Here is a 25,305-nt window from a genome sequence, read left to right on the forward strand (position 1 = left end):
AATATACTAACATAAAAACAGCTGTTGTGATGGTGTCTCAGTAGTCGACTCGATGGGACCTGGGATTGCCTGGGAGATGGCTATAGACATGCTTATGGAGTATTGTCTTGATTGGGTTAACTGAGATGGAAAACCCTGTCCACTGGGAGCGACGCCATTCCCTAGGCTAGGATTCTGGACTGTATAAGGAGGAGAAAACGAGCTGAGCACCGGGCTTCATTGTTACTGATTCTTGACGGCAGGTACAGTGTGGTCTATGGGCTTCAAGCTCCCAAAGCTCTGACTCCCCACGCTGATGGGCTGTAGCCTCACACTGTGAACTTTTACCCTTTAAGTTGCCTTTGCCGGAGCATTTTACCATAGCAACAGGAACAGTAACGAAGACAGCTATACGGATCAACAGAAGAGAGTTAGAAACCCATAAAAAAATGGGCTTTTTTAATGTATCTTATGACACTTACAGTTAGCTTATGAGAGGATGCATGTTTGTGTAGACACAGGTACACACACACATGTGTTCACATCGATGTGGAGGCCTGAGGTCAATGTCAGGTGTCTCCTTCAGTCATTTTCCACCTTATTTTTGAAGTTTGTTATATGTATGCATTTTGCTGAGGGGGGCACACACCACAGCAAGCATGTGTGTACATGTGAAAGTATGGCAAGCATGTGTGTACATGTGAAAGTCATGGCAAGCATGTGTGTACACATGAGGGTTACATCATGGCAAGCATGCATGTGCATATGAAAGTCATGCCATGGTGAGCATGTGTGTACAGGAGATTTTCATGCCATGGCAAGCATGCATGTGCATACGAAGATCAAAGGACAACCGGCTGGAATCACTTCTCTCCTTCCACAACATGGGTCCCAAAGGTCAAACCTGGGTCGTCAAATTCAACAAGAGCTGCTACCCACCGAGACATCTTGTGAGCCCTCCACCTCCTTTTTGGGACAGGGTCACTTACTGATGCTGAAACTCACCACCAATTGGCCAGGCTGCCTCACTCCAGGGGTCTCTATCTGCCTGTCTGCATCTCCAGAGGGGTCTATCTGCCTGTCCTGCAACTCCAGGGATCTCTCTGTCTGTCTGCATCTCCAGGGGTCTATCTGCCTGTCTGCATCTCCAGGGGTCTGTCTGTCTGCCTGTCTGCATCTCCAGGGGTCTGTCTGTCTGCCTGTCTGCATCTCCAGGGGTCTTTCTGTCTGCCTGTCAGCAACTCCAGGGGTCTCTCTGTCTGTCTGCATCTCCAGGGGTCTATCTGCCTGTCTGCATCTCCAGGGGTCTGTCTGCCTGTCTGCATCTCCAGGGGTCTGTCTGTCTGCCTGTCTGCATCTCCAGGGGTCTGTCTGCCTGTCTGCATCTCCAGGGGTCTGTCTGTCTGCCTGTCTGCATCTCCAGGGGTCTGTCTGCCTGTCTGCATCTCCAGGGGTCTGTCTGACTGTCTGCATCTCCAGGGGTCTGTCTGACTGTCTGCATCTCCAGGGGTCTGCCTGTCTGAATCTCGGTCTCCCAACTCCACCCTCAGCACTGAATCAACAGACAAAAGTTGCTGCGCCTGGCTTTCTCCTGGGTGCTGGATGAACTCAGTCCCCCGTGCAAGGCGAGCTCCTTACCCAGTGAGCCATCTTAATCAACTTTTACAAGTGTGCCATGACCAGATAACTGTGGAATAAGAGTCTTTTCAACAAATAGTGACAGGATAGCCGGATACGAGTGTGCAGTTGAATGGAGTTGGATACAAAAATTACTTCAAAGCAAACCAAATATCTAGTGTAAGAGTCAGAAATATCGACCTAGGAGAAGAAAACGCAGGGAAACCTTGGCTCAGGTAAAGCAATGGCCTTAAAGCTATCAAACCAAAAGCTATGAATAACAACAGAAAAAGATGCTAAATCAGATGCCCATGTTTAAAACATTCGCACTTTAAAGGACATCATTGGGAAATACAGATTTCCAACCCATAGAATGGGTTTTTTTGGCAAAACATTCATGTGAAAACTGACATACATCCAGAATGTAAAACGATCTCAGACTTACACCTGAATAATCAATAGAAAAATAACCTAATTTTAAAAGGGAGACAAGGGACTTCAAAACGTATCTTTCTACATAAGACACTGGAGTGGCCAGTAACCTCAGGACACAACGCTCATCGCTGCCACAGAGGTTCAAAGTCCGCAGATGTCACCTCACACCGTCTGCAACACCTACAAACAAGATCGCATCTAACAGCAGACACCAGGGAGGAACTGGAGAATTCGGGAAGAACAATCCCATGTGAGCACACATGATGCAGACATGTGTGCTCACGTGTGCTCACGTGTGCTCACGGGTGCTGTCTGGGAACTTAGTGAGTAGCGAGCATTGCTCATCACAGACAAAGGTCAGGAGGAAATACCATTGTCCAAAAAAAAAAAAAGGAATAAAATGCTGAGTTGTACTACAACGTGGAAGGGCTGAAAATCGTTATATAAGGCAGTATGGCCACACACACCTAGAATCCCAGCACTTAGGAGGTAGAGGCGAGACAACCAGGAATTTGAGTCTAATCTGGGCTACAAGAGTCAGAAACTCAAAAACAGGACTGGAAGATGGTTTAGTGGGTAAGATTTTTTCCCTTATCAGCAAGTCCTAGGTCTCCAAATCCACATTACAAAACTAATTAGAAAAGGGGAAAAAAAGTAATCCCAAAAAAAATCTCTCTGGGGCCCACTGGCCAGCTAGCCTAGCCTACGAGGTGAGCTCAGGGGTCACTGAGATCCTATCTTTAAAGCAGCTGGATGGCACCTGAGGAGAGGCACCCAAAGTTTTCTTTTGACCTCTAAATGCACATACATACATACATACATACATACATACACATGTGTGTGCTCCTTACACGATCGCACCCATACACACAGGAACACACACACGCACATGCATGCACACACACACAAATAAAAATAATTTTTAAGAGGGCATAGAACTGTTTGTAGCCATGGAGATGGCGGTGAAAACCGACCAGGGGCTGGGGCGCGGCTCAGTGGAAGGATGCATCCTTGGCAAGCACTAGCAAGCGCCAGCAGAGATTCTGGCTGGTTGCGCCGTGGCTTCCTGCTCCCCCATCTTAGGCCTGGTCAGGGTGTGCCATTCTGGAAAGAACTAGTCTCCACTACCTGCTGGTCTCTAGATCAGGAGCCGGAGTCACTGGAGCTCTGCCGCCCGAAAGTGACGTGCGAGCTTGCGTGCCACCAAAATGCAGAGGAGGAGCAAGGCTGAGCGGTCGCCATGCCGACGGCTCATGCTCCACCACGGAGGTGAAAAGAATAGGAAACTCGGGAGCTGTGTGATTCATAAATTGCAAAGAGTGTGTGTGCTTGAGCTGAAATAGCTCGCAAGTGAGGGAGGAGAATGTGGAGACATCGTGAGGCCCACACCCAGGCCCCTGGGTGCTCCGGGGCCGTTTATTAGCATCGTCTCAGCAGGCAAAGTCTGCCCACCCGCTCTCCACTGAAACCCCACTAAAGTCACCCAGATCAGTGACACAGTGGTGCAGGCCCTGCCTTCTCCCCGCCTTACCCATCTACTCTACTCTCCCAAGACCCTGGGACTTCATGCTGCCTCCCAGTGCCACAGGAACACAAGGGGCAAAGCTTGGGTGTCTTACCCACTGCCCTGCATCTGCAGCCAAACACGGAGGCTTACCATTTGTCAAACTATTGGTGGCAGAGGGCTCACGGGCCAGGCCTTAGCGGTAGCCAATGCATCATTACCATTGTCTTCCGGGCTGCCGGATTGAATAGGATCAATTCGATCCAGGAATCGATCCCACAGACATAACTGCTATGGTGCTCACACGTTTAACAACTACAACACGCGCGCTAGCACTGTTCTGAGCAGTTTATTCGCTAACACTCTGGACAACCCAGCAAGGCTGGTATTGTTATCATTATTATTATTATTATTTATGCTTGACAAAAGTGAGGTGAGGGAGATTAAGTGGCCCGGGGTCACACGGTTAGCATGTACTAAAACCAATACCGATACCAGCATGCCAAAAGTGGATACCACCTATCCATTTGACTGACGTTGGAGAATAGCGACACAGGAAAAAAAATTGTTCATGGATAGAACGAAGAGAGAATTCATGTCTGTAAATATACTACAGAAGAGGAAATGATCCCCTACAGCTCCATCAATAGGTCACTAACAAAAATATATGTGACTCTGAAAAAACTAACCTTTGTTTTTATTTTGTGTATGGGTGTTTTGGCTTGATATATGTCTGTGCACAGTGTGCACGCAGGGCCTGTAGAGGCCAGAAGAGGGCGTCAGACACCCTGAAACTGGAATTACAGGAGGTTTAGTGAGCTGTCGTATGGGTGCTTGGATTTGAACCCAGGTCCTCTGCAAGAGCAGCCAGTACTCTAAACCACTGAGCCGTCTGATCATCCACATTTTCTAAGTGTTCTGCTGCAGTAACCACAGCTCAGAGAGGAACAAAGAGACAGAGGGCAGAAGCAACTCATGCGTAAACCTGAACTAAAAATTTTCAAATATAAAACAGAACGTGGTCCGTTTGAACAAAGCAGAAAGAGAAAGGGCAATCGTATTCCTTTAAATCTCAGTGAAGGGCTGTGGCACTCAGACCAGTGTTTTCCCAAACATAGCATGAGTCCCAGTGAAGCATGTGTGGGAAGAGTTCAGTCTGGCTCAGCAGAGCTTTGATATGTCAGGCCTGAGGACAAGACTCTGTTTTCCCAGTGTCTAGAAGGAGCTAGCATTCCTTGGCGGTGGGCAGTGCCAAGCCCTAACAGCGGAAGAACAGTACGACTCCTGGGCCGAGTTACACCCAAGTCAGGAAGACACTCGTGGAGAAAGACACGAAGCCCAGGAACCAACGGGGCACCAGGGTGACTTTGGGATCTGAAAGAAGGGGTGTAACAGCTAGGGGTGAGGTGGGAGAGTCTGCAGCAAGACCATTTGTGGGACTGTCTTCCCAAGCCAGACTTGGCCAAGGGATGAGGGAGGGGACGTACACAATGTGTGTCACCTGCGTGTCGGGGTTCAATTCTCCCGACATAGGTCCTCAGGTTTAACCACAGATGGGTACCCCCTGTGATTAACCGCTGAAATGCGGATATTAAATAATTACAGAGGGAGAGACTTCAGTCTCACAAGGGAGCAGACCGGAGAGCGGGCCAGGAAGCCGGAATCCACTAGGTGGTGTGTCCCAACTTCTCCAGCCCCTGACGAAGCTCACCCTTCAGGGTCCTCTGAAAGGGTGCGGGAAGGGGGTAAGAAAGTACCTTCGCAGCTCATTCATGACCTTGAAGGCCTTCCCCATGTGGGCAGGGTTGACAGTGACTGTCCTCTGGCTCTGCTCCTCATCCTGGGCCTGCGCTGTGGACTGAGGACTCAGCTTGACGCTGTGAGCAGAAGAGGGAGGGAAAGAGAGGCCTCGCATTAGCAAGCCCAGCGGTACACCTTCCACCGCAGACTCAAGCCACCCACAAGGGGCGGGCGTCTGCCTCCGCCTGCTGTCCTCACCCAAGACAGCAGGGGAGGAAATACTTCAGCATTTCTGCAGGACCTGCCAGTGCACAGCCGCTTTTCTCTGCAGGAAGCCAGCCAGGCTCCAGCTCAGGCTCTTACCCTCACTCTTCCCTCCCTTCCTCCCTCCCCCAAAAGGGCGTGGTGCAGTGCTCAGGCACTCACTGTATGGGGATGCCGGTCCACTTAGCCGTTAATGGGAGCTAATATGTGACAGGGGTTGTGTGTCAGCTCAAGGGAAGCATGATGGGAAGCAAAGGCCAGCCCCTCCCATCACAGAATTCAGGGTTCGGTGGAGCAGACAACGTGTAACAGTCAAGCATCATGTTTTAGAGATTTAGTTACTCGTGTATTATATATATATATATATATATATATACATACATACATACATACATACATACATACATACATATGAGCGCTCTGTCTTCACGCACACCAGAAGGAGGAATCTGGATCCCATTACAGATGGTTGTGAGCCACCATGTGGGTGCTGGGAATCGAACCCAGATCCTCTGCAAGAGCAGCCCATGCTCTTAACCTCTGAGCCACCTCTCCAGCCCCCAAACATCCAATTTTAAGCATTACAGTTCCATGGGAGCCTACAGAAGCGCGGGGGATCGATTCAGTGATGCCGGAGCAGGGAAAACGGCCCAAAAGCAGAGGCCTGACAGAGGCGCTTAAAGCAGCCAGTACCTTAGAAAAGCAGACAGTGGCCCAGACGACGGCGACAGCAGGCACAGTGACCAAAGAGGAAACCACTGAGTGTGTTCAAAGTGCCGGTGGTTCCCGGAAATGGGGCCATGGGAGGAAATGTTAGTTGGAGGAGTTTTCCTCCTGGACCAGGGGAAGGGCAGGAATGGGTTTTAAACAGAAAGCAAATCAACTCATCTATAATCTAGAAAAACCGCAGTGGCTAGAGTCTAGGGAACAGGGACTCACCAGTGAAACCTTTGGGGGAACCATAAGTCCATCCAGGACCGTGATGGGGCTGGAGAGACAGCTCGGCATTTAAGAGCCCTGGCTGCTCTTGCAGAGGACCTGGGTTCAATTCCCAGCACCCGCATGGTGGCTCTCAGCTGTGACTACAGTTCTAGAGGCTCTGAGCCCTCTTCCGGCCTCCACAGGCACCCCAAACACACGCGGTACGCAGACATGCACGCAGGCAAAACACCCGTCTACATAAAACAAAGTAAAAGTACGAATTTTAAAAACAAAAACGGGAGTCTGTAGTTGTGGGAAACATAGACTGTATGACCTGTGTGCCACCAACAGCCACTCTCTCAACACTTCCTGCACTAGAATCGAGGTGTAAAAACGTGTGGATGTGTTGCAATGTCCTGGGAGCAGGAAGGAGGAATCAACAGAGGGACCAAGAAAGGGCGTGCTCCTCAGACAGGAGCTCCAGGGTCAAATCCAGAACCTTGGAGGGAGCCGCTCAGGCCAGACACCACTCTGTGAGCTGGAACACAGAAATGTTCCCATTTGTGCGGCGCTGGGGGCCTGCAGTTTATCCCAGCTCTCGGACCTTGAAGGTGGCCCTTAGACTTCCGATATCAAGCAGTCCCCCATCCGTCGCCACCGCACCTTACAGACTGTTGGAGACAATGATTCGTTTAAAGAGTGTGTGCCAAAGCCCTGGGACTCTTCAGAGAGTTCACACTGCTATTCGTCTCTATTTGAAATGCCAGACCTACGGTTTGTCTGACCATAGCAGACCCCTCCTTGGGCTCCTGCCTTCCCCCACCTTTCCCTCTCCCCCTCCCCTGCCGTCCCCTCCCCTCCCCTCCCCTCTCCTCCCCTCACTTGAGCATGCCAGTGAACTCTGGGGCTGTTTGGAGTCCTTGCACAAGGAAACCAGCTGAACAGAGGAAGATAAATATCAAGATGTACAGAGATGATTAGAGTTATGTATTCAAGCAGGTTTTTAAAAAAGCCCAGGACTGGAGAGATGGCTCTGCGGTCAGGGCTGCTCTTTTGGGGGGGCCTGGTTTGAGGCCCTGCACCCATGAGGCAGCTGCCTGAAACTTCAGTCCCAAGAGATCCAACACCCTCTTCTGGCCTCTGCCAGTACCAGGTACCCGTGCGGTACAGAGAGACATGCACACAAAACACTCACACACGTAAAATACATACATACGCAAATTAAAATCTCAAGCCAGAAAACATAGCCAGAGAGAGGGGGCACCCAGCAAAGATGAAAAGTTTTCAGCCCGAGGTCAGAAGGGTATGGTCTGTCCTCCTTCCTGGTAAAAGTGCAATCTCTCACTTTTGGTGTGCAAGCTCGTTGTTTATTAGATACTGAATTGTAGATCACAGTGTCAATAAGAAATTCGAATTTTCCAATGGGTTCTATTTATTGATTTTTATTTTTCCCGTTCCCGTCATAACACCTTAGTTCACAAGGCTTCACTTTCACGTGCATACCCATCTGCTTTTGCCTCTCTAGAGGTCGCTTTACACAAATACATTGTTTCTGTAGCTTCCTAATGCCTGTTTCTGACAGGTTAAGTCCTCAAGCCTTTGACTGTTCTTGAGAAATCACCTGTATATTCCATCTGGTCTCTTTATTCTTTCTACAAATCAGCTTGTCAAGTTCCACGGAAAACCCTGACAGGCCTGTGGTGGAGACGGCTTGATTTATAGATCAATTTAGGCTGAACCAACACTTCTTTAAAGATATTTCTCCCTGTCCGTGAACATGGGGTGTCTTCTATTTACTTACATGTAATCCTTTAAATTGTGTGTGTGTGTGTGTGTGTGTGTGTGTGTGTGTGTGTACCTGCCTGAATGTACATATGTGTGCCACATGCATTCAGAGGACCACAGAGGCCATAAGAGGATTTCGGGTCCCCAGAACTAGTCTTACAGTTGCGTATGAGCTGCTATGTGGGTGCTGGGAACTGAACTCCAGGCCCCTGCCAGAGCAGTGAACGCTCTTACTCACTGAGCCGTCTTTCCAGCCCCGAAGATACTTTTGTTTCTTTTTACCTTGTTTCTATTGAGCTATATACATTTTCCTCACTCCCCTTCTGCTCTCCCCTCTCCCCTTCCACCCTCGCCCATGCCTGTCACATTCCCAATTCACTCAGGAGATCTTGTCTTTTTTCCCTTCCTAGGCGGATCCATGCATGTCCGTCTCTCTTAGGGTCCTCTTTATTACCTAGGTTCTCTGGGTTGTGGCCTGTAGGCTGGCTGTCCTTTGCCTTATGCCCAATATCCAATTAGGAGTCAGCACATATTATATTTGAATATCTGGGTCTGGGTTACCTCACTCAGGTGTTTCCTTTCTTGTTTTTCCAGACAGGGTTTCTCTGTGTGTAGTTCTAACTTTCCGGAAACTCACTCTGTAGACCAGGCTGGCTTCAAACTCACAGAGATCTGCCTGCCTCTGCCTCTGCCTCCCGAGTGCTGGGATTAAAGATATGTGCTCTCAACACCTGGCCTCTGTGGGTCCTTTTTAATGTCACTCGTGTGTGTGTGTGTGTGTGTGTGTGTGTGTGTGTGTGTGTAGATAGATAGATAGATAGAGATATATTTCTAAATATCTTGCACACATTTTGTTAGATTTTACCCTAAGTATATTCCATTTTTCGTATTATTTTATCATAGAAATTGCCCTTTTTAGCTGGGTGATGGTAGCATATGCCTTTAGTCCCAGAGCTGGGGAGGCAGAGGCAGGCAAATTTCTGTGAGTTTGAAGCCATCCTGGTCTACTAATCAAGTTCCAGGACAGCCAGGGTTCTTACACAGAAAAACCCTGTCCCAAGAAAAAAAAGAAAAAAAGAAAGCAAGAAAGAAAAGGAAAGGAAAAGAAGAAAAATTGTCCATTTGTTGTAGAATATTATTTTAACTAGGCAAAGATCGTTATACTTGTTTATGTTGCAGAATGTTACTTTAACCGTGTAGGTGTGTTACTTCTGTTTATTCTGCATTTGTTTAATTATGTAAAGATGTGTTGCATTTGTTTCACCTTGCCTGCCTAAGGCACCTGGCTGGTCTAATAAAGAGCTGAACATCAATAGCTAGGCAGGGGAGGGTAGGTGGGGCTGGCGGGAAGAGAGAAATCTAGGCTAGAGAAGGAAGGGAAGAGAACAAGGGAGACACCAGGAGCCAGAAGCCAGGCAGCCATCAGCCAACCAGGCATAGAGACATCAAGAAAATGCAACCAACCAGGTTAAAAGAGCTAGCCAGAAACAAGCCTAAGCTATGCCGAGATTCAAAACTAATAATAAGTCTGTGTCATGATGTGGGAGCTGGTTGGTGGCATCCTTTTTAAGGTATATTTGCTGGTTGTTGCAATTTATGAAATATAATTACATTTACAATTGATCTTCTAGTCAGCCTCCATACCAAATGATCTCATTGTATCAAATTATTTGCCATTAATTCAATTAAATGTTCTTTGTAGATAAATTTTATAGTATTAGTGTATAATTTCAGAGATAATATTCTCATTCTGTGTGTGTGTATATGTGTGTATGTGCGTGTAAATGTTTATGTGTGTATATGTGTATGTGTGTATATGTATTTTTGTGTATATGTATGTGTATGTGTGTATATGTGTGCATATTTATGTGTGTGTATATGTGTGTGTATCTGTCTGTCTGTCTTTGTTTTATGATCCTCCTGCCTCAACTCCCTGAGTGGCTGGAAGAACAGGTCTGTGCCACTAAACCTAGCTTCTATTTTTTTTTAATTACTTCAGGCTTATGGGTATTTTGTCTGCGTGTGTGTCTGTGTACCACAAGTGTGTACCTGGTACCTGTGGAGGCCAGAAGGGGGCATCTCATCTCCCAGACCTGGAGTTACAATGTTTGTGAACCGCCACACAGGACAGGTGCTGGAACCAAAGCCCAGCCAGCGCTTTTAATTGCTGAGCCTCTCTCCAACCTCTTGAGAGTTTTTTTTTAACCACTTTGAATACATAATTCTAATCATCTTTGTGCATCTCTTTACTGAAAGAAACTTTGCACAAACTAAGATGTTAAATTAATGCCCAAGAGAAAGAGCAATCATGAATGTTCCTGTGGTAATCCCGACTTCAAAGATATTCTAACGTTTCCCAACACATGTGCTTATTATAGGATTTTGCTAAATGCATTTTATAGACTTAAGGAGACTCCCAAATTGGGTGTGGTGGCTCACGTTCTTAATCCCATCATATGCTGAAGCAGGAAGATTGTGAGTTCAAGATCAGCCTGGGCTACACAGTCAAACTCGGAAGGGAAGAGAAGAGGACAGTGATGGGGTGGGGAGAAGAGAAGTTGGGGAAGGGGGAGAGGGGAAGGGAGGGGAAGGGAAGGAAAGGGAGGGGAGGGGAGAGGGGAAGAGAAGGGAGGGGAGGGGGAAGAGGGGAAGGGAAGGGAGGGGAGGGGGAGGGAAGGGCTCCCTTTTATTTTTAGTCTTTTAAATCATATTTATACTGCATTTTACCAAATGCTCTTATGTATATAATAAAATCATGACATGTAGATTTTCCCTTTAATCTTTCAATAAGAAAGGCCAGGATAAGACCTAGTATGGAGCAAATATAGAAACTAATGAAAGTCCTAGACAGGGAGCTCATAAATTAGAATTCAGGATAGCTGTTAGCTCCACTTCACAGATATGCAAAAGGCTAGACCAAAGGGATTGTTGGGGGAGCTGACGTGTTCTCTACAGCTTCTCTACTGTGTCGCTTTCGGGGCTTCCAGAGTGGCCCAGTAGTAACCCACGTGCCTGTTAATGCAACACTGTTTACAAGGGGGCCTCCAAGACCTGGAGTTACAATGTTTGTGAACCACCAAGCATAACTCACACTGGGCCCCATGAAAGGACAGACTCCCGATGTGCCCTGCCGGCCATGACACGGGTTAGTCTTGACAGCAGCAACAACTCCAGGCCGCTGTCTCCTCCTCCCCTGCAATAGCTCCGTGAAGACACAACCAATCCAAGGGTCTAAACCCCTGGTTCTCAAAGATGCAAGCTTCTTGGTGACTTCACCGTTGTTCATCTCAGAGACGCTTACAACTCGACGCAGGACCCACACCAAGGAGCAGACTTGAGAGTGAATCAGGAAACTGGCCATGAGGGCACTCAGAAGAAACAGTCGCCTGTGCCACTTTCCGTATGAGCTTCAACAGACTTAGGACACTTACCACATTAATCCACCGGAGCAGATGCCCTGAGGATCTGACTCGACAGTTTCTCACACTAGTCAGTGCACTCGTGTGAACCAACACCCATGCTGTCAGGGAAGGATTCCTTCACCCCAACGGGTAAAAATGCCAAGAACCAGACCTGGACAGATGGCTTGGGGTGAAGAACGCTTGCTGCTCTTCCAGTGGCCTGGAATTGTAGTTCCAGCACCCACACCGGGCAGCTCACAACCTCCCACCACCCCAGTCCCAGGGAATTTGATGCCCTCTTCGGGTCTCCATGAACAGCAGAAAGCACATGCACATGCACACACACTCATGCACATAAATAAGAAAATTAAAATCTTTAAAAAAAAGAACTAAGCGGGGCCGGGCGTTGGTGGCGCATGCCTTTAATCCCAGCACTTGGGAGGCAGAGGCAGACGGATCTCTGTGAGTTCCAGCTGGTCTACCAAGTAAGTTCCAGGACAGTCTCCAAAACAATACAGAGAAACCCTGTCTCGAAAAACCAAAAAAAAAAAAAAGAACTAAGCGGACTAGGAACCTATCAGCGGCTCTCGGGAAGTGTTACAATTTGGGTCACTGTGTATGCTTCTCCCAGATGTCTGCTGACTCCATTCAAACAGTCAGACAGGCAGGACAGCCAAGCCTCGGAAAGGGCGAAACGTGGCTGCCCCTTCCTTCTTGAGCTGTTTGGGTTTTGTTGCTGTTACACTGTCCTGCCACCACCTGACAGCCTCTTTTCGAGGCTTCCTGCCTTCCACACGCCACTGCCAAAGTGCTCTTCCGAAAGGTGAGTGGGGTCCAGTCACATCCTCACCACCCACAGGACTCTACAGTGGCCAACTGCTCTCTGTATCTCCTAGCCGTATGAGACCATGCTTCCAAAACTGCCGTAAGAAGAAAATCTCAACAGTCCTCAGCCTGAAGTCAACACTCTCGCCAGAGCTGAGCCTGAGCTGCCAGCCTGGCCTTACTGATGCAAACATTGGCTGTTGTGTTCTCAGGGGACAAACGGCCCGCTGTAGATGGGACGCCTCACCCTTACCCAGTGCCACAACCCGAATGCCTGTCCTGTGAGGGCCGCTTCCGCTCTGCCCCACTAGGCAGCCTTGGAATACTTCAGCCCCAACTGGTCTGCTCCCTGAATTCCTATTGGATCCCTAACCTGCCACCCAACCAGCGCATAGAACATGGCTGTGTTTAATTACTTTTCATTTGCCTATCTGGTCATCTTCCCCTCACACCAGAGTCAACACATTGGCAGGCAAGAACCGTGTGTCCACGGGCGTCTGTTGAGACACGGCCTCAGGCTTTAGTAGGCCCCAACCTTAACACAGCTGACCCCATGACGGAGGCGCCATTCAGGCTGTAAAACTCAGCATGTAGACAGCAGCACTTGGCAGAAATGAAAAGCAAGGCCTAATCCATCAAAGCTGTGGTTGTGGAAAGTCTCTAAATGTACCAACCTTGCTTTTACTTCTGCAGTCAGTTCTGCTTCTGGCTAACTGCTCTTGTTAACTGAGTGTGAAAAGCCAGGGTATGATTTTTATGCTTCGAAACTCACCCTGACACGAGGCGGGCAGTGATGGCACACGCCTTTGGTCCCAGTACTTGGGAGGCAGAGGCAGGCAGATCTCTGTGAGTTCAAGGCCAGCTCCATCCTGGTGTACAAAGTGAGTTTCAGAGCAGCCAAGACTACACAGACAAACCTGTTTTATAAAAAAATTTTTAAAAAGGCTCAGGATTACACCGGGACCCCGAACACACAGTGTAGTCACCAGCCAGTTAATAAAGACTTTCTATTGACTGAATTCACCTTCTTCTCTGGTGAATTCCCTACAGCGCTCTATGATTGGCCACTCAGTCCACCCAGCACAGGACCACGATGCAGCAGGCCCTCGTGGCATGTCATGGATGGGTTCTGAGCTGAACCCTTCACCTGTCCTTACAGCTGTCCAATAGTAAACACTGTGGGGACACGCAGCCTGACTCAACACTGCCAGCAACTGCAGATATTGACAGTAGAGTAGGCCTCGGAGCTGAAATGAACACACAGATGCTATTATAAAAGCATACACAGAAGACATACACTCTAGCCAGGCAGTGGTGGCGCACATCTTTAATCCCAGCACTCGGGAGGCAGAGGCAGGCGGATCTCTGTGAGTTGGAAGCCAGCCTGGTCTACAGAGTGAGAGTTCCAGGACAGGCTCCAAAAACAATACAGAGAAACCCTGTCTCTGGGATTGACATGTAAAAGAAGCTTGTCTCTAATTTAAATTTAAAAATGGGAAAATATATCTATATATGCGTTCTGACTATGACTACGCCTCTCTATAGTCACCACTGTCCCTGCCCTCTACATCCCAAATCCCACAGCCAGTGTCCTAGCTTCTCCCGGACTGAGATTTCCCTCAAGTGAATCCACACAGATCCCAAACTGCCCTCTCTCAAGCTGCTTTTCTTTCTGTATTCTCTACCTCACAAGACATAACCAACAGGAACACCGTAGCCTCTTGAGGACCTCCAGCTTCCAGGTTCTACCCACAGAATACTCTGACTGCCTTAACTGCTTGACACAGACCAGCCCTACAGACAAAAAAAAAAAAAAAAAAAAAGCCCAAGCCCAGGATTTAAAATCCCACCAATCCGTGAGCTCATCTCACACTCTAGGCTTGAAATCCTGCCAATCCCCACTCTGGAAAGCTCCACCCCCAAGAAACATTATATAAACCCTGTCTGCTGCTCAATTCTCTGCCCTGCCGCTTCTCACCTGAGCAGAGGCGGCCGCCTCCTGGGGTTGTCACTCCCAATACATCTCTTGAGTGAGGTTTGTGTGACTTTGTGGTATTCCCTGCCTCCTGACTCCAAGGATACCTTTCCATGTGAGCTGTAACACACTGGGGAAACCACACACACACACACACACACACACACACACACACACACACACACCCCTGAGCAGAACTGCAACACATTGAGGAAACCACACACACACACACACACACACACACACACACACACACACACACACACCCCTGAGCAGAGCTGTAACACTTACAAACACCTCTATCCAAGACAGGATCTGGGGAATTGTCCTTGATAGCCTGTTACATGCACACACCTGTCACATACATCCACAAGTTTAATTCTGTGTCCTCTAACATCTCTGCTATCCATCTTCTTCTCCTGGTCGCTACCACCACAACCTCCCTTCCGCCTCATCTATTACCTGGGTTAGCACCATTACCCCCTCCACAGTGTCCCTTGGTGGCCTTGGACTCAGAGATCTGTCTACCTCCTAACCCTGAGTCCTGGGATTAAAGGTGTGTACCACCACCTCCTAGTTTCTGGCTGCTGGGATTAAAGTCGTATGCCGGATTCAATGGCCTGTGGCTGACTTCGCTTTTCTGAATCCTCAGGCAGGCTCCAATAAATCATAAATATATCATTGCAAGTCTCAGGGAAATATCATGGTCTTTCATGATCCCATCATTGCGCTGGGGAGTCTTTATTACCATATAACTAACACATTTGTAACGGCCTAAACACCGGCGCTCCTTGGTTTGCTGAAGCGTATCTGCCTAAAACACACGTCCCGTCGCCACCTTGTCTGTCCCAGGTGAGTTCAGCCCCAGATCCTCATCTGTCTACCTAGAGGCCTTCCCTACCACCCTCCATTGGCCAGTTCTCCTCCGTGCTCCAATCATACTCCAAACTTCTCTACGTGTCTCCTGGAGACTTCCTGTCCATGTCTTCTCCACACAGTGTATGCTACGCAACCATTACAGTCGGATGAGGGGAAGGCACCCTGACTAACTATGGATATTTATTATTTTTCCCTATTATACACTGTCCCTTGATTGATGTAAAGATACCACCTTGTCTCTTGGGGTTTGGAAACAGATGTGTACTGCTGTTGTAGAGGGGTACAGCCGTCTCCTGTGAGGTGCAACAGCTATAAATTCAGAAACTTAGATGAGAGTGATATTTGAGAGTTCTGAGCTCTGAACATTTCAATATGATTTATTTATGCTATCTGATTTTTCCTAATAGCTAAACTGAATAACTGAGTCACTAAATTCCTAAAACTTTAATAAGTGACTTTGGCAAGTTTGACTCCATGAGACTTTGAGATCCATGAGAACCAAGATGGTGCCTCAACTCCATCTTCTTAGCACACAGCATACAGAACAGCTACTCAACAGCGAGCCTTGGACAGATACTCACTAAACAGTCAGCCTTGGACAGGTACTCACTCAACAACAGTCAGTCTTGGACAGATACTCACTCAACAACAAGCCTTGGACAGGTACTCACTCAACAACAGTCAACCTTGGACAGATACTCACTCAACAACAAGCCTTAGACAGGTACTCACTCAACAACAGTCAGCCTTGGACAGGTACTCACTCAGCAGCAAGCCTTGGACAGGTTCTAGGTACTCACTCAACAGTGAGCCTTGGACAGGTACTAGGTACTCACTCAATAGTGAGCCTTGGACAGGTACCAGGTACTCACTCAATAGTGAGCCTTGGACAGATATTCAGCAGTGAGCCTTGGGGAAGTGAAGGCTATGTGGGCTGAAGCTACCAACATCTATGTGCTTCCCTGCTCCCTGCTCTAAAACTAAGCCTGGCTTTATCTACCTCTGTCCCCTGCTCTCCTGTCACCTTGGGGAGGAGTCGCAGCCCAGACCCCTGCATGTAATGCAAAAACAGGAGGATTGGGAGAGAGAAAAGGCCGACAAGAAGAGAGAGACAGGCAGATAAGCCAGTGCTTACCTCATGAGTCCTCGGGTTCTCATGTGGGAAAATTCCAGGCAATGAGTCCAAAGGAAAGGCACGCAGCAGGTGAAGGGGGGGGGGGGGGGGGGAGGGGATCAAAGCAGCTACCAGCAGGGGCTTAGGGACCTGGAGATGGAGGACCTCCAGAATACGGGCACTGAGGAGGACCTCCCAGGGGGTAAGGAGTCCAGTCCAGGGCAAGGCAGCCAAAGCTTATAGATTAGTGGTTCCCCTCCACAAGCCTTCACACGACAAAGCTCAAGAGCAGTTGGTTCATGCAGGCGTCATACATGGGGCCGGAGATGTTACAGTCAAAGCAGCAATGAGACAATAAGGACACATGGAGTCACCTAAGGAAGGTTCAGCAGGACCACACTGAACTCACAGAATTCTCTCACAAAGAAAGGAAAAGGTAAAAAACAAAAAACAAAACAAAAAACAAAAAAAAAAAAACAAAGAAAAAGAGAGATTAGTCATAGGTCCATCTCAATTCACACTATGTAGAAAAGAAAGGGATTTAATCATCCCGCGATGCCCCCTCTGTTAAGTCTCGGGCCAGAGTAAGTACAGAGCCTGAAACCTGTAACATACTACACAGACTTTAGACCAAACTGGCCTCCTGCAGGGTCCCCTTCAGAGAGAGCAAAAGCAGTAGCCATGGTCAGTAACACCCTGCCAGTTTCCCTACAGGTTGATGGTGGACAGGCTGCCCATTGTACGTAGGCCCTCACAGGGTCACCAGCGAGAATCATCTGGGACACTAAAGAGATCAAAGTTTTCAGGCTAGAAAAATGGCTTAGTGGTTAAGAGCACTGGCTGTTGTTCCGGAGGACCCAGGTTTGATTCCCAGACACATACAACAGCACAAAACTAGGAGATCTAATGCCCTCTTTATCTTCTGGTCTTCAAGGGCACCAAACATACACACTGTGCATACATATACATGCAGGTCAAACATTCACAGACATAAAGAGTAGAGTAATATAAAACGATCAAATTTCTGAACCCATGAGACCTTAAACTACAGATCTAGGAAGTATCCCAATCCTAAAGTTCAAGACAAAAAAAAATTACCAAATTTTGTTGTAGAATATTCTGATTGCACTCTGAGTCAGAAGGTAGAGCTAGCTACTGGCTGAACAAAATTAGCCATAGAGGTTTTGTAGGACGGAGGTTATACAGAGATACTCGAAGAAGCAGTAGGGAGAGTCTTAGAGAGACTCTCGGCCCTTTTGGACTGAGGAAGGAGAGAAAGGAGAGGCCACTGGTCGTTTCTCCGCTGCTTCTCTGATCATTCACGTTCTTAACCTGATGTCTGACTCCTGAGTTTTTAATTGATAAAATTTAGATGTCTACTTCTTGACTGATGAAGAACTTGGCACTTGAGTATGTCCAGCTGCCAGAATCTAGACCTTAATAAACCCTGCCGTCAAATGGCATCATTTATGAATAGGCTAAGTGCCCTTTCTGCAGGACCGCCTTGAATCCCAGCATCAGAGTGACGCTATGAATTAGCCCATAGGACACAATAGGCACGCATCAGAAAGCTATGAATCCCAGGGGACAGTTAATCACTGTCAACGTTTACTGGAAGCTGACTGCGCTAAAAGGCCTCACATCCATTATCTGGCTTCATCTTCAGAACAGGAACTACTATCTCCTGAGGCTCTGAGATGAAGTTTGTCCAGACAATCCCTCACAACGCTGATTTCCCTGGACGCGGCAGCCCTTTGTACCAGCCAGCCACGGTTCACGAAAGCTGTCGCTTGTCCTGCACACACCCTCCTCCCTGAACAACTTCAAGAACAGGTGCTACAAATCACATTCCTGAAGGCCTCCTTCGTGACTTTCTTTAAAATTAGGATAGGAAAAACAAGTTACATGAAGACATAAAACACTTGAGTTCATACAAATAGAATTAGCCAAGGAAGCACACACACACACACCCTTGTCGTGGCTTTTGTGAAAGCCACGCTTGCACTAGGCTTGAATGGGAGAGCTGAACTCACCACGGATGCCACTATGACAGAGGCCATGGTGCGAACTCACAAGTGAAAGGGGAAACGGGAGGCTGCCGCGAGGGCTCCGTGCTTAAGAGCACTGGTTGCTCTTACAGAAGACCCAGGTTTGGTTCCCAGCACCTACAAGATGCCATTTCCAGTAGATGTGATGGCCTCTTCTGACACCCAAGGGCAACAGAGACATACTTGGTACACAGACATACATGTAAGCAAACATGCACACACACACACACACACACACACACACACACACTAAAAATAAACAAGTCCTTTTTTCCAGAGGGATAGGCAGCCTAAGATCTTCAAAAGTCATAGAAGTCATATCCCATTCACTGGACCTCCTACATAACAAGAAAAAAAAACTCAGAACGAACATGTCCAAACTATTTTTTACATAGTTTCTCTCTGGTCTGTTCAATTTAACCTACTTTTAGAGTTCATCTAGAAATTTTTAGAAATAGGTCATTTCCATAGTGGGGATGTACCAAATAAAGCAGGTGATTTGGAACACACAGAGAAAGATGCTCTTGCATGGCTCAGGGTTAGCAATCTAAAACTTATCAAAGAACCCTAAAAAGCCAAATCCTGGTGTGGAAAAAAACAGAAAGTCCCCTTTGCTGACTTTTGTTCCCTTTTCACATTGAAAAAAAAAAGCTCAGGATCCAAACGGAAATGGGACTTGTTGTCAGCCCTGTAATGGCGAGCAGTGCTGAGCTGTGAGAGCAGCATTCCTACACAAGTGAGTATGCCTGGCTTTCAGGGCCAGGGAGAGGACTAAGTGACCGGGTCTCGCCAGCATTTACCTGTAGATGCAAATTCAGGGTCGGGGAAGGAAGGCCGGCTTTCCTGGCTGTCTCCACGGTGTTTCTCTGTCTGCTGCTATCCAGGACAAACACACAAGCACCTTCACCCCAGGGGCTCCCTGAGGCGCACCAGCAGGCTCCCATCAATAGGAGCCAGCCAAGGAGACCGGCTAGTAGGGACACCTTACAGGAGGTCTCAGCAGAGTTGGGCCTGAAAGCCTTCTCTGGTGGGAGCATCCCACCCCTTCTGTGATGAAAACCACACAGCTTCCAGAAAAATGAGCAGCCCGCTTCTCCTTTTGATGACGTCTCTACTAAAAGATGCCTTTCTCTGAAAACACTGCAGGTCTGCCAGTCTGGACCTTCAGGATGTCTCTCTCTCTCTCTGTCTGTCTCTCTCTCTCTGTCTCTCTGTCTCTCTCTCTCTCTCTCTCTCTCTCTCTCTCTGTCTCTCTCTCTCTCTCTGTCTGTCTCTCTCTCTGTCTCTCTCTCTGTCTCTCTCTCTCTGTCTGTCTCTCTCTCTCTGTCTGTCTCTCTCTCTCTGTCTCTGTGTGTGTGTGTCTGTCTGTCTGTCTGTCTGTCTGTCTGTGTGCATATCTGTGTGTACCTGTCTGTCTGTGTCTATGTATGTCTAACATACACAGCAAAATTTCTAAGTTTTATCGTGCAGCCCACAGACCTGCCACGTGACCACCACCACCGTCCATCTCTACAACGTCCCTTCAAAATTTGAACCCCCACACCTGTGAAGCAATTCCCTACTCCCCTTTCTCCACCCCCTGGCAACCGCCTCACTTTCTGTTGCTACGAACTGAGTTTATCTTGAAAGCGGAAAATTTATTTTAATCCATCCACGAGGTTGATTTTCCAATCTAAAGTAAAACCCCAACAGCGAGGGAAACTGCCATTTTAGTGTCGGAGAGAAGAGGGGAAGGGGAGGAACGAGGGGACAGGGGGAGTCACAAAGAGCCGGAGCCCCTTTGTGGATCTGAACCCCAAATCGCCTTGGTGACGCCCCACAGAGGAAGCTTTAGCCTCAGAAGCTGGGGAGCTCTGGGATGGAGCAGAGGAAGTGCAACTCCACTGGCTCTTCTTGAGGTCTTAGCCTGAGCAAGGAGCACTCAGCTCATGCCCACTGGGGCCTCTAGGTGCCGCATGGCATCTGTAAAGGGAGGTAAAAATAGATCTCGGAGAAACCTTAAAAAAACAAAACGAAATGAAATGCAAGCGACGTGAGGCACCTCGCTCTGTAAGTAAGGTGCTAAGCTTTCCCTCTGTGTCCCCTGTGTGACCAGCCCCACATTATCTGCTTTGGATAATTGATATAGGAAAATCCTAAAGGCTTGGTTAGCATCTCAGGGCACAGCACAGCAATAGAGGGTCCAGGGATCACAGTAGCTGCCCTACTGGAAGACTTACACCATGCCAGAAAAAAAAAAACGAACTAGGTACTGTGCACATGCCAGCTCGTTTCATCTTCACAACAACCCCACAAAGAATAAGGTTGTTATTCCCTTTACATATAAAAAGTAGCTCAGTACAAATGCAATACGCACAAGGTCACATGGCTTGTGAAATACTTCACTAAGCCCACACTTTCAATTAATAATATTCAAGGGAAAGGGTATTTTCGTACCCTCATAGCAAGGGAAGAAAATTATTCATAGAAATCTTTTGGCTGAAATGTTTTAATGCTTAAAAATAGCCCCAATTACGTCTGAGCAGGTTAAATGTGGAACAGGCACGAGGATCAGAAAACCTCTACTCCCTGGAGGTCTGGCTGGCTCACGACCTGGGCCAACCACTCCGCTTTAACCCTTGGTTTCCTGGGAACTCATGAGCCAGAGCTTCTTCCTTCACGTCGAGGCATCTCGAGTGGAGCTGAGGTAACCTGCCAAGGACGTTCAGGAATTTCGATCTGTTCTCCCACCTTTTCAGTTACTGGAGTTCCTCACAAGAGTCACCAGATAAGGCCAAGATGCAGAGAATCGTGACCCCTCCCCCCAGAGGGAGCAAGAGTCAGAGGTGGTGGAGCACTTCGAGGAAACCACGCTTTCCCAGACAACGGGGCAGCTGCACACGTAAACTCACGGCAGTTACGACAGCATCCGCAAGATCTGTGCCAGCTCAAGCCGCACAAATCCCAACATGGGGGGGGCACAAAGCCCCACCCCTAGCCAAGGAGACCCCTGGGAGGGGGCGTCAGGCTTCTTTAGTGGTGTGACACCTGGAATACTGACCACACTGCAGGGTAGGCCCACCAACAGTGGTAACTGGACAGCACAAGCCAGACTCACATGGTTGGGCGGGGAGGACCAGAGAGAGGGCACGGGAGGACCGTGAAGACGGGTGGGTGAAGTGGGCGGGGAATGGATCCCGGAGTTGAGTGTGCAGAAAGGGAGATGAACGTGATCAAAATGCATTGTAAGGAATTCTCAAAGAAGTAATGAAACTGGATTATATCATCAGTTAACTGGAAGATTACTGCCGCCCAGCTCCTGCTGCTGGCGGAACCATACAGTGGCCGGCGAGAAATATGAAGGAAGACGTACAAGACACCGTCCTTATGTATGAGGACATGTCCCCGGGTTTGAGGACTTGTAAGTTACATGAAACAGAAGCACAAAAAAAAAAAAAAACCCTGCTGGACTTGGTTCTAAGACACAAATAAGAGGTCTGGCCAGGTAAGATGGTGCACGTCTTTGATTCCAGCGCTCTGGAGGCAGCAGCTGGTGCATCTCTGTGAGTTCAAGACCAACCTGGTCTACACATGAGTTCTGAGACAGCCAAGAACACATAGAGAGACCCTGTCTCAACCTCCCCCCACCACAACCCACCAAAAAACAGGTTTGTATGTAAGAACATCAGTGAAGACTAAAAAAGCTGAGTTTTCTGATGAGATGGGAAGAGAAGTATTAACATAAAGAGCTCCGAGAATGAGGATTTGTACCCAGAGGAGAGGAGTGCGAGCCATCCTCAAAGATGCCAACAGAACTCTTGGTGATGGGTGGATAGGCTTTGGAAAGAGACAGGAGACAAATCGAAGAACTTATTTGTTTGGCAGTAGGCTGTCCCTAGTATAGGAACAAAAAGCAATGACCTGGGCAGCCCTGGTGAATGTTGGAAAGTCTCAACTTGGGTTTCTTGTCTGTGGACAGCCTCTAATAGACAAACGCACCCGGGTGTTCAGCCATGGACATCAACTCCCCCCTGAGCAGTAAGAAGTTCTCCGATGTAAGGGCTTGTGGGCACTGAATTGTAGACACAATCGCTGTCCCCCAAATGTTCCAGTGGCATCGGTCTCATGCCAACCGCAGCCCAGATATGCGCTGAGTCATGTGACAGGCATGTCCAGAACTTCACACCTTCCTCGGCTAGCTACAGACGGTGAGAGAGGGCAAGGGCACCATCCACCTGTGCCCAGAGGCCTCTAGATGTCCCATTGCTGGGGGCAGGCGGCTGATACAAAGGAGAGCCCAGAAAGAAAACGGCCATGAGGCAGCATACTGAAAAAGTCCTCGGCTAGTGATTCTCAACCTGGAGGTCATGACCCTTTGGGGTCAAATGACCCTTTCACAGGGGTTGAATATCAGACATTGAATTTTTACATTACGATTTGTAACAGTAGCAAAACTTCAGATATGAAGTAGCCACGAAAATAATTTTGGTTCGGGGTCACCACGACGTGAGGAACAGTGTTAAAGGGTCACAGTGTTTGGAAGGTTGAGAACCACTGGCCTAGACTCTTCCTGTGAGAGAGATGTCGAGAAGCTCTGATGTCTAAGGCTTTTTCAGACAGGAGAGTGAAGGGAACCCCACTGCTATTTCCACCAGAGTCAGGACAAGCTGTGCTCTCTCTCCTCAAGGTCCTCTCCAGAGGTGTCAGCCCCAACTGAGCGGAGCCTGTTCCCAGAGAACCAGCAAACTCCCAGCTTGGAGGGAAAGCCTTCTGGCCCTCCCCGTGATCTCCTCTCCTCGAGGAAAATGGCATAGCCTGTTCTCTGCACCAACCCCTGGGTGAGGAGGTGGCGGTGCTCAGACTTCGGATCTGTAGTCTGGACCTGAGCACTTTCACAACGGGAGGAGCGGCTCCCCAGACAAAGTAAAACTCTATGTGCTCTGCTTTCGTTCCTGCCTGGACACAAGCACTTAAACGCCTTCTGCCGATTCCTATTCCGCTAAAAGTCTGCGGGTTCCTCTAAGACAGACCTTGCAGCAGCCCCCAAACTTTCTGATGCAGACAAAACCGGTTGTGTGCAAATGTCATTTGACTGGGTTCCTCCTGCTCCCACCCATGCCAGCGCACAAGCCAGTGTCCAGCAACGTACATATACAGACTCGTTTTTTAGGAAAGCTATCCACTTGGCATCTTTCCTGAAGATTCAACCACCAAGACTAGCCCTGCAATGACATCAAAACCCCCCACCAAAGAAAGACACCCTGGGGAAAGGGAACGCCTCCCTGAGGCAGCCTGAAAGGGCAATCCTCACCCAAGCCACGAGGAAACTCTTCCCCAAAGCCAGCCTGGAAGTTCCTTCTTTTGGCGAGCTTTACTGCCCAGCAAACCCAGACTTGCCTTGGCAGGAGCCGGCTCTCTACAGCCTTGTGTCCTGGAAGAGGTAGGTTCCCAAAGGAACTTTCCTGCCCTCACTCTGCTTTGGGACCCCGTAGTGACCAGGACTTGCAACCCTGCCTCACCCGATGCAAACACAGATGCCGTGAAGGGGTTGCACCTGAAGCTCACGTTTGCTTACACAAGCATACTGCACACACCATGCTTACACATACGTACCTTTCGCCCTCCATTGTGGGAGGCCGGGCGGGGTTAGCAGCCACCAAACTGTGCATGCACCCGGGAACTGGCGCTGCTCTCTGGGTTCTCCCAGCAGCCCCGTGACGGATTCTGATCAGCAACAGTGATTCAGCATGGCTGCAACTGAGACCTCCTCCCTCCCGGTCCTCCTTCCTCCGACTTACTCGCGGCAGCTTCTACCGCAGAAGCTACTAAAGCGGCGGCGGTAGAAAATGTCTCGCCCAGAGCTCGCTGCAGCCCTTTTCAGCTGCTAAAAGCAGAAACCCGCTCGCTCCCCCTCCCCCGCTGGCTGGCTTCTCTGTCTCCTAGGAACAGCCACAGCTTCGGTGGTGGCTACCCAAGGGCTAAACCACCTTTCCAACTGTTTCCTCATCTGCTCAGGCATCCCCAGCCCCGGCGACTAGCCCACCCCACGGTCTCCTGCCTCCTCTGCCGCAAAGCAAAGCACCAGAGGAATCCTTCCTGAGGGAGAACGGCTGCCCCTCCTTCTCTCCTCCTCCTTGCCTGAGTCTGTGGGCCAGGCCAGATTGCTGGAATGAGGAGGCCCCTCTGTGGCCTGCGGTGGAGTTTACCCACCTGGGGAAATCCACGTGTGAATAGCATCAGCTCTGCCTAATTCCCCTCCCCAAGCCCACAGGTGTTCTGACATGCGACCATAGGACAAGTGGGATTTGGGTGGTTGGTGTCACAGAACTGAAATGACAAAGAATTAATTAGACATAGGGGCTAGAGCCAGATTGTGTTGTTATGTACGGGGGAGGGGGGGAGGTTCGTAACTGAAACAAAACAAGCCTCCCCACCACGTGTTACAAAAAAAAAACCCACCAAAGATCATTGCAGTGATCACCTCAAGAACACTGCCGAGCTGTCGCCCCGGGCGACCCTGAAAGACCACCATAACAGAACAGCTTTCTACCGTCTGCCTGTCTGCCGTGCTGAGACTCAGCCCCCCCCCCGGTGGCTCCCACTCACGTGTCTCCCGCTGAGCCCCAGGGTCTAACCAAAGCTTCTGTTCACTCCAGCTGTTGGCCCTGCCTGGAACGGCTCCCCCAACCTCGGTCCTTGAGTGTCTATGGAAGGGCAATAGGTTTCAGGTCTTCTAAAGCCTCCCCTAAGTCACACCAGTGACAGCCAACGGCCTCCAAAACAACTCCAAAGGGCGTTGCTCTGCTTGTTCATCTCCTGTGAGAGTGTCTTGGGGAGCT

At 48.9% G+C, this 25,305-nt stretch overlaps 1 protein-coding gene across 4 annotated transcripts in view; it reads right to left on the reverse strand.

The window, feature by feature from the left end:
* Positions 1 to 24,629, reverse strand: part of Klhl3 (kelch like family member 3) — a 113,735-nt gene extending 89,106 nt beyond the window's left edge. Inside the window, exons 1-2 of one of the 4 annotated variants that reach the window (XM_040756074.1) lie at positions 24,080 to 24,628; positions 5,293 to 5,412 (exon numbers count right to left, since the gene is read on the reverse strand). In XM_040756074.1, coding sequence (XP_040612008.1) covers positions 5,293 to 5,305 — 13 coding nt within the window. In that variant the 5' untranslated portion in view covers positions 5,306 to 5,412; positions 24,080 to 24,628. Of the gene's footprint in view, positions 1 to 5,292; positions 5,413 to 24,079 lie in introns of those variants that run through there. The other 3 variants (XM_040756075.1, XM_040756072.1, XM_040756073.1) reach the window with 3 other exon arrangements.
* Between the last annotated feature and the right edge of the window lie 676 nt (positions 24,630 to 25,305).

Source organism: Mesocricetus auratus, unplaced genomic scaffold (genome assembly GCF_017639785.1).
Source record: "Mesocricetus auratus isolate SY011 unplaced genomic scaffold, BCM_Maur_2.0 Super-Scaffold_100013, whole genome shotgun sequence".
Lineage (NCBI taxonomy): Eukaryota > Metazoa > Chordata > Mammalia > Rodentia > Cricetidae > Mesocricetus > Mesocricetus auratus.